Source organism: Phyllopteryx taeniolatus, chromosome 15 (assembly GCF_024500385.1).
Source record: "Phyllopteryx taeniolatus isolate TA_2022b chromosome 15, UOR_Ptae_1.2, whole genome shotgun sequence".
NCBI lineage: Eukaryota > Metazoa > Chordata > Actinopteri > Syngnathiformes > Syngnathidae > Phyllopteryx > Phyllopteryx taeniolatus.
In genome coordinates, this window is record NC_084516.1 from 17,788,602 (window position 1) to 17,798,845 (window position 10,244).

The window sequence follows — 10,244 nt, forward strand, 5'->3', positions numbered from 1 at the left end:
CTTTATAAACTCGTGACCAAGAATTTTAGGCGGGCTTTTGGATCTGACATTGAAAGCAGCTGCATGACATGAAGACATTTCAAATAAACCTTTAACTAGGCCAAAGCCAGTGTCTTGAAGTCTTCATTTGTTCCTGTCCAACAGAGGCAGCCGTCTACCCAGGAGAACGGCTGCCCAAACCTTCCAAAACCCACTTCAGTACATCTTACTATCCAATGTGAAAAGCACAATTGACATTTGAAAATAACCCAATTTCATGTTTGTGATGAAGACATAATTCTGGTTAAGAAACTTTATTGACAGATCTCCAGCAAAAGCAAGAAAAAATTACAATGAACGACAATTAATGAACATCAATAAAGTCGTTTTAAACTGTATGGATCCAGCACTGGTTCCATACAGTTGCATTTCAGTGCAAACTTAGCACCCGCTGTCCGGTGATACACTGTATACTGTACTGACGCGTATCCCAGCTGACCCTTGGCGAGCGGCGTGGTACACCCTGAACTGGTCGCCAGCCAATTGCAGGGCACACATAGACAACAATTCACACTCACAATCACACCTACGGACAATTTAGAGTCTTTAACTAACCTACCATGCAGGGGTGTACAGAGTGGTGCTCAAAGGTAAAAAGGGGGCACGTGGAACAAGACTTTGTAACGCCTCAGCAGAGCATTGCAGGCTGTTTTATGAAAACAGAATAAGAAAAGACACCAGGAATTGCAGTTTCTAGCAAACGTGCGCACCATTTGCTTAGTCGTTGATGGGAATGACAATAAACCCACAAGTTAGTCTTTTGTGCAAAAAAAAAATCAACATTTTGTGGTCACATATGAGCATTTTGTGACAATAACATTCACATGTCATGTCTGGAGCTCCGTAGACGTGAATGGAATTATTCTCAAAAACTGTTTTTGTTTTCAGCTAAACACTGTTGAGAAATTGATGTTAGAATGTGGTCCACCTCACATTCTCCATCCGCAGCATAGCATTGCTTCTCTGCCTTGAATTACTTTGTAATTATATAGATTTTGTTTTTTACACTCTAAAGTGAGACATATGAATTAAGCACCTTCTACAGGTACTATAAATATCTCAACAATACATTCATAAAACTCCTGATCTCGACTAAATTTACCAAACCATTATCCTAAAAGGAAAACGCATTAATGAACATTTCACAACTTCTATTGAGTTAGAATACAATGACATTAAATCAGAACTGGCCATATAATTAAATGTCCAATGATGACACCAAATGGGAAGGAAGTGAAGATGAATGGAGGCATTTTTTTTTTTAAATATAATTTTAAAAAGTCCAAAACCTCAGATTTTCAGTGCAATTGGATTACATTCTGATTTCTTGAAGTCCTCCGTGAAAGCAAACAAATTACCTTCGTGCAAAACAAAACAAGACTTGGACTCATGGACAAGTGATCGTCATTTTTGCCTATTTTCTAACATGTTTTGAATCAAACACTAACCCAGTCATTCCCAAAAGGTGCCAGTCCGGAACCCAATTTGAAATCCTGAGGCCCGCCAAAACCTTTAAGAGGCTATAGCATCAACAATATTGATAAATAGGTATGTGCAAAGCAATGGGTGGCTTTGTTTACTTTATGATGACAATAGCTAGCAAGCAAGTTAATATACAGTAGGAAACAAATTTCAGTCTTTCCTCAGGACCCCGATTAGACTTTATGACACAACATAGTGTACCGAAATGCTAACTTTTAATTTAAGAGCTGGACCACTGAGTCACAGACATCTCCTTGTTGGCCGACATTTCACATTTCTTCTTCTTAATAAATATATCTTAAACACTTGCCCAAAGAAGCCTTGTAACAAGATACAAAGACTACACGAAGAAAGATAAAATAGAAGATGTTAGCGACAATCATACAATAATGTCGATTTTTGTAAATTAGTAGCATACTTTTGACATGAAATATTTTCATTTAAAGCTTCTTGATCGCTGCTATTCACACAAGCACACTCGTCGCCCGATCCTTACGAGAGAATGTTTGACCACAAATTGAGCAGGAAAAAGGTTTCTCACCAGTGTGGAATCTTGTGTGTTTGTTTACGCTTCCCTTTTCAATGAATCTTTGACCACAAACTGAGCAGGAAAATGGTTTCTCACCAGTGCGTCCTTGAGTGTGTTTTTAATTTTCCCTTTTTAGAGAATCTTTGCCCACAATCTGAGCAGGCAAAAGGTCTCTCACCAGTGTGGGTTCTTGTGTGTGTTGTCAAATGACTCCTTTGAGAGAACCGTTGACCACAAACTGAGCAGACAAAAGGTTTCTCACCAGTGTGTTTTCTTGCATGTGTTTTTAAGTATCCCTTGTCAGTGTATCTTTTACCACAATCTGAGCAGGAAAAAGGTTTTTCACCAGTGTGTGTTCTTGCGTGTGTTGTCAAATGTCCCTTTTGAGAGAATGTTTTACCGCAAACTGAGCAGGCAAAAGGTTTCTCACCAGTGTGTTTTCTTGTGTGTGTTTTTAAGTCTCCCTTCTGAGTGAATCTTTTTCCACAATCTGAGCAGGCATACGGCTTCTCTCCAGAGTGGCTCATCAGATGTCTTTTCAAAAGAGACTTGAAGCCAAACGTTTTCCCACACTGAAAACATTTCCAATGTTTATTGTCAGTGTGACCCTCAGACAGCTCACCATCAGTATGAGGAGAATGTGACGTTGTGTCATCACTATCTGATAGTGGAGCTATGAAATCGTCTGCTTGGGATGATCCACGGTAGTCTCCATCACATTTTGTTGTCATGTTTTGACTTGAGCTGCTACTTGGAGGTTCCGCCCGTCTGCTCTCATCACTTTGACCTTCGTCTTCATCTTCTCTCTTAAAAGGAACACCAGTCGATGGCAACTTGGTAATATCCTCCTCCTTCTCTTTGATGTAGGGGAGCTCTGGCTCCTCCTCCTCTTTTTTAATGTGAATGGGCTGTGTCTCCTCCACCTCTTTGATGTGGGAGAACCCTTCATCCTCCAATTCCTCTTTAATGGGAGGGGGCTCTGGCTCCTGCGGCTCAGGATGAACATCACTTATGTCTGCAAGATATAAGAGGACAAACACACATGATTTGGTAAAATTATCATGTTGTGACTTTAATGTTGCGTATATTTTTTTATATATTTAAGGTAGGGATGCTCGATAATTATCGGACAGATAATTATCAGGTAAATTTGAATTATGATGTCATATCGATAAATCTGACATTTAAAAAAAGATAAAATAAAAAAAAATCCAAGAATGAAAAGGACACTCCAATGAAGCGAGATCTGTACTTTGCCGTCAGTACGTATGGGTGAACAAATCAAGCGCTCTTTCTATTGAATACAGCCAATTGTAAACGTGCATCGAGGTGAGTGGGAGCGTGCAGTAAACATTGCATTGAACGTGTTTTATTTCTTAACCATCGCAAAGGAAGACATTATGCTTGCTATTTGCAGCAAATGTTCTGCAAATATTCTGCGAGGAGGGAAAAAAATGATCAAGCTTCAACACATTGGGAGAGCGAGAGCATGCTGTGACAACGCGAGAGATTGCGTGATTTCCGAAGAAGAAAAACATGGCAGCACTCCTTTCATAGATTTCAAAAAGCAGCTATTACAAGATAAAATTTCTCTTTTAACAAGTCTTTTTCCTTTTTCAACGGCGGATGGTCGCGTCGTTCTTTTCTCTTTTCCTTCGCCAGCTTCTCTAGCAGCGGTAACTTGCGGAGAGTCACTTGCCATCCTCCATGACAGCCCACTCGTCTGTCATGGAGGATCCGAGCCATCGCATTGAGCTGCGGCTGAAGAGGGGGAAAAAAATTATTCTTCCACTTCAACTGAGGATTTACTTGATTCGACAAGAGATACAGACGAGTCTCCTCCTCTCAATCGACAAGAAATTGTCGATTGCACTTGATTTGCTTTGTCCAGGAGATCGCCGAACTCAGAAGGAGCTTGGAATTCACACAACAACAGTTCAAGGAGCTAAGTTTAGATGATACTGCGCTCCGATCAAACGTGATGTCAATGTCATCAGAACTACAAACTCTTAGACTGGAATATAAACTCATGAACGAAACTACACTGGACATTCAATAAAGAAGCATGCGCGACAATCTCATTTTCTCGGGCATTCCAGAAAATGCTCCGGTAGACCCCGAGGTGCAGATTAAAAAGTTTATGATGTCCGCGCTCAAGATAAAGCAAGATACAGTCGACAAGATTACTTTTTACCGTGTTCACCGATTGGGAGGCCCTCGCCCAGGAAACCGACTACGTCCCATCATTGCAAAGTTTGAACACTTTCAGCAAAACGTTTTTGTAAAATCAAAAGGTCGGGAACTCAAAGGGACTTTGTTTGGAATGAAGTCAACGTGAGGCGTCAAATCTTGTACCCGTTGCTGAAGAATCACCGCGACGAAGGCAAACAAGCGTGGCTAGTTGTCGATAAACTATGTTGACGGCCAACTGTTTCGTAATGCCCAGGCTCTTCGTGATAAGTACTTCTTTTGATCTATTGTCGTTATGAATTGTGAAAATGGTACTATATTTTGTTTCATTCTTTCCACTTTTGCTTAGACAAAAAAATAAAAAAAATAAAAAAACGGAATCACGCATGCCACCAACATGAATGCTCACTCCTATCTCTCTGCTTTCCTGCTCTGCCTGTTTCCACACACATTAAACATACAAGTCGCTCAAAACTCTTCTTGCGCACTACAAACAACCACCACACACCATATTATTTGTTTTTTATGTTCAGTGTTTTTTCGTTACCCTTCTATGTACCCTGGCTTTGCTGTACTTAAATATAGCATCTCTAGCACCCTCGCTAAATAACATTTATCAACCTATTTGCCACACTCTTGCGTACAGTGATAGATGGAAATGAGGACATAAGCTTCACTACTGATTTATGGACGAGTGATGTTCGCCCTGTTAGCTTGCTAGGTCTGACCGCACAGTGACCCATTTAAAAAGGTGATCAATGCTATTGTCAATTTCATGCACAGTCATAGGTCTATGTCTATTGTGTGCTCATTTGTAGGCACACACCATTTGACATTTATTTATTATACACTCAACTATGGCTTAAGTTTACATTTGACAAACCATTGAAAACAAAACATTTTCCTTTTAAAAAAAAATTCTAGAACTGTAGAACCAGATGTGTTTTTGAAACTGGTTTTAATAGTGAGGTCTTACAGTATTTGGTTAGGACAAACCTTTGAGTATTTCTTCCCTCCAGGTGTACACAAACTACAGTGATCTCTAAAAAAAAAAAAAAAAAAGTCATCGTATTTGTATCGTTCTTATGAAGCAGGAATTTATCAGTATCGACTTGAAAAATAAATACCTGTGCATCCCTAATTTAAGGTTATTAGGAGAGCCAGATGAGTTCAGATTTATTGGCAATAATAACAGCCAAGTCAACAACAACAATAAAATGTGAAAACGTGATAAAGTAAATAAAGTGCATAAAGGTCTCAATAATGGTAATTCAGTGAACCGCTCCATACTTGGTTTGGCATTAGCGAATTCACCAAATAATGGATTTTAGGGGGGGGGGCCTAGCCTTGATTATTCACAGAGAGACTTGCCTATTCACAATTTTCTGTAACATGGCAAAAGATGTCAAAAAAATTTTTTTTATATTTTCATGACAAAATATTGTCTACAGTATGCATCATTTTTATTGTATAATAGCGTAGCTTAAAAAAGTGGTGGGTAGTAACGTGCTACATTTACTCCGTCACATTTACTCAAGTAACATTTTGGATAAGTTGTACTAGTCATAGTAGTTTGAATGAATACATTTTACTTTTACTTGAGTATTTATGTTCAGAAGACTCGATAGTTTTACTCTGTTACAATGATCAACATGCCGCTCCCTTTTTTTTTTTTTTGCGATCTATTTTTCAACTTCATCTTTGACTTCCACATCCATTGCGCCAATCCAACGTGATCACAAGTGTTTTTTGGCAGCAATTCACCAATCATACACACACAAAGCCATTGCGGGCCAATTAAAAGTGACATTTGTTGGGGGGGGGAAAACCAGCTGCGTGAGTGTTTACAGACTCTGGAAAACAACAGCTTTATTACGTAGTGTAGTCTTGCGTCTGCCACTTCTAACTTGGGAAAACACCTTGCGATAAGTTGCAGATGTTTCGATTGTTGTTTTGGCAGTGCATCTGGTAACATCAGCCCTATTTTATGGTCACAAGTCACTGGAAAACATGCTTCCCTGGGGATTAGCATTTAGCATTTTATGCTGATCGGCTTTGTCATAATTCGCTGAACCGATCAATGACGTCATTGATTGGCTCCGCAAAAGACATTTACTCCATGTCGCCATCGTGTACAGTGTATTCGAATCCAAAAGCTAGTTTATTTTTAGCCTTGTTGTGTGTCTTTTGACGTAGTACTGTAAATATCTGACCACCAATAACGTTTTTTTTTTTTTTTTTTATGTCAGCGGTGTAGATGAGACTACAAGACAAATTTGTTTTTTCACGATTGCTCTGTGTCAGACGACTCAAATAAAATCTTGTATTCTGATACCACCGCGTCCCGTTTTTACGATCACTGGGCTTCATCTTGTCAACTCAAACGCGACCGGATCCACTCGTTACCATGGCGATGACAACAATAATGTATCGTGCCGTGTCTTTATAAGAACAAAATGGGGGGAAACGTGTGTTGGTGGTCCCCGGTGCTCAGAAGAGGACGTTCGTTTAAGGCTTGCTTGAGGTATGTTCACATACTTTTAATACGATACGGCTCGCAAGCAGGCAGCAAAACGTTATGTAGCCTAGCAAGCTAGTGCTAGCACTAACACTTGGACGTAAACATGCCGCCGTTATGTCGAATCATGCTCTAAAGCTTTGGTGTGTGTGAAGTAATTTAATTACAATAAAGTAATTTAATTACAGTTAGTTAGCACCCATAATTTCTGTCATGTTGTAATGTCGGTTTGACCTGACTGATTACAATACATGACCTGACTCGAGCAGTGATTTCCAACCTTTATGGAGCCAAGGGACATATTTTACAATTGAAAAATCTCACGGAACACCAAAAAAACAAAAATGTGGATACATTAATTACTGTATGTACTTCCTGCCATCTAATAGAAGACCATTCATTTGTTCTGTTTGTCACTATGCCTCACTGGCAAAGATACATTATATATTGTAAATATAATTTTTGGAGCAATTAAGTACACAAGTATATACAGTAAATTAAAAAGTTATTTTAATAGACACATTGCTCCAGCTTGTGATCGGTTATCTTTTTTTTTTTTTTTAAATCCTGATCATGTAAAGCCAGGCTAAGCTAACCGTTGTCTGGTGACTTAGAACTGGTTGCTTATTCACTGCATTGAGCAGTGCAGTGTGTAGTCTGCAGTGTGAATGAACTTCCTTGTGATTACTCAATTTGGCCTACTTCTTCTGCAAGCCAACACACCTCTCATTTTCCTTGTGTGACTCATCAGCACCACAATGAATAAAAACTGATTTTTAAAAAATATATCATAACTCTCTTCGTTGTGTGTGACGTCAACCAAAATCCCATGATGCAGTGGCAACTATATTTAAAGTGCCGTATAATCACCAAATTAATAAATAACTGTAGAATTTACAGCAATGTCTAAGTGTACTGTGATATATGTTCCCAGCATGCATTTGTAATATTCATGACTCCACAGTTTGTAAGAATTTCGTTGTAAATAACAAGATGCATATACTGTATAACAAGAGACACATGCAAGAATATACGATAATACTGTATATAGGCAAAATACTGAACACTAACAATGTTGCAGAAAAGCGTTGCTGTATATTATTATATACATGTGGGTTTGGTGTAGCAGTACGCTCTTTGTAGAGGTCAAGTGACAGGAACCAAGTGCTGCTTTCACAGAGTGTCACCTGATTCAGGTGAGTTCATCAACTAGTATTGAGCAACTATTGATTCACAGTTGGTGTAGGAGTACGATGTATCGAGTGGTGCATGATTCCAGAAACAAACAAGTGTGATAACAGATCAAACTCATCATTTCAAAAGTTAGTGAGGGGTTGCTGCACCAGTTTTTAACCTGTTATGAACCTATTCTTCTGCATATGCTATGATCAGAATCAGAATCAGAATCAGAATCATCTTTATTTGCCAAGTATGTCCAAAACACACAAGGAATTTGTCTCCGGTAGTTGGAGCCGCTCTAGTACAACAGACAGTCAATTTACAGAACACTTTGGAGACATAAAGACATTGACAAAAAACAACAACAAACAACAATTGTGCAAAAAGATGCAGAGTCCTCAGTTCGAATGGCTAATGACGCAATAGTCCGGTGCAATGACCATTGTGCAAAGGGCACTGAGACTTCAAGGAGTGTATGCGGTTTAAAGTGACGAGTACTGCGATAATCTGGGACAATGGTTGTGCAAATGTTACAGATACTCCTCAATCAGTGTGCAAATGAAGCAGATACTACTCTGGCATGAGTGGCCACTATATGCAAATAGTGCAGCACGGCGAGACAACTACAGTGAGTGCACGAGTAATACATAATACAGAATACAGAAATGTGACAACGAACTCAAGTCAAAAAATTGGCAGCTTGTTGTAATGGAATTGTAAGTTAGCTGTTCAAGAAGTTGATTGCAAGAGGGAAGAAGCTGTTGGAATGTCTACTAGTTCTAGTTTGCATTGATCGGTAGCGCCTACCTGAGGGAAGGAGCTGGAAGAGCTGGTGACCGGGGTGGGGAGGGTCCGAGAGGATTTTGCACGCCCTTGTCTTAGTTCTGGCAGCGTGCAAGTCCTCAAGGGTGGGTAGGGGGGTACCGACAATCCTTTCAGCAGTTTTGATTGTCCGTTGCAGTCGGAGTTTGTCCTTTTTTGTAGCAGCACCAAACCAGACTGTGATGGAAGAACACAGGACTGATTCGATGACCGCTGTGTAGAACTGTCTCAGCAGCTCCGGTGGCAGGCCATGCTTTCTCAGAAGCCGCAGGAAGTACATCCTCTGCTGGGCCTTTTTGAGGACGGAGTTGATGTTGGTCGTCCACTTCAGGTCCTGGGAGATTGTAATTCCCAGGAACTTGAAGGTCTCGACGGTTGACACAAGGCAGCTGGACAGCGTGAGGGGCAGCTGTGGCGAAGGATGCCTCCTGAAGTCCACGATCATCTCTACAGTCTTGAGCGTGTTCAGCTCCAGGTTGTGTCGGCCGCACCACAGCGGCGTGATGTAATGTTATGTATTATTTCAACAAAAATACATATTACGTGAAAAAAGTGTTGACATTGTACAGTTTGTGTGTTTTTTTTGGACATACTTGGCAAATAAAGATGATTCTGATTCCCGATGGCCTTACCAGGATAAGGTTAGATAAAATAAAATGAATAAACATAGCAGGTTTCCTGACTGATTTCCCTTCAGCAAATCAACCTACAAGCTGCAGCGTTTTTTCAAAGCACGCCATGTAAGTGAGCAAAGTGTAAAACTGTTACACTTTGATAATGCAGCCGTGATTCTGATTCTGAGTCTGAGTCACAACGCGTTCAAATCAACACTTCTGAAACGCTACCGACGCTCGTGGTTTCCACATCATCATGAGGGGATGCCACCCGTTGCAAGTTCATCATGTTAGATTACAAAGTGCCCGTAAATGAACACTGGAACGCTGTTTAACATGGAAATGATTTCCTTAACAAGTGAGAAGTGAACAAACCTGCTGTGTGCGACCCAACTCGAGGCTTCTTGAAAACGGCGTCCAGTAGTTGACTTTGTCGCCCTTTTAGCCCCCTACTAAATTCCTCCTCGTACTCTGCTGTCCTTCTTGCACACATTTTCACACTTTATCTCTGCTCAGCGATGTGTTGATCGCGCTAAAAGCGTCTCCTCGGTAGCGGCTAATCTAAACTAAACTAAACTAATCTAAACTGAGATAGGCCGAGACGCTTTTAACGTTTTTTTGTTTTGTTTTTTAACGAAGATTGAACGAATTATGTTTTATTCCAGTGAAGTAGTGCTGGACGACCTATGTCGAGGTTCGTCACGTTCAGTCCTTATTCAGGAAGAATGATTTAGTGAAGCGCGTGGAAATTATGAATACTATTATAGGCTTTACGGTAGTGTCATGACGGATGACAAAACGTACGGAACAATTCCTTCCGGGTTTTTGCCAACATCCGGCCATTGAACTCCACGTCCTCGTTATTACTGAC

General features: G+C 40.2%; 1 protein-coding gene across 1 annotated transcript; it reads right to left on the reverse strand.

Annotated features, from left to right (window-relative positions):
- Positions 1-277: 277 nt before the first annotated feature.
- LOC133490195 (histone-lysine N-methyltransferase PRDM9-like) lies at positions 278-10,131 on the reverse strand. The gene is made up of 2 exons (XM_061799965.1): positions 9,749-10,131; positions 278-3,065 (listed from the first exon to the last, which is right to left on the reverse strand). Exons 1-2 carry the CDS (start codon positions 9,864-9,866, stop codon positions 2,143-2,145), a joined length of 1,041 nt encoding a protein of 346 aa, XP_061655949.1. The 5' UTR covers positions 9,867-10,131; the 3' UTR covers positions 278-2,142.
- Between the last annotated feature and the right edge of the window lie 113 nt (positions 10,132-10,244).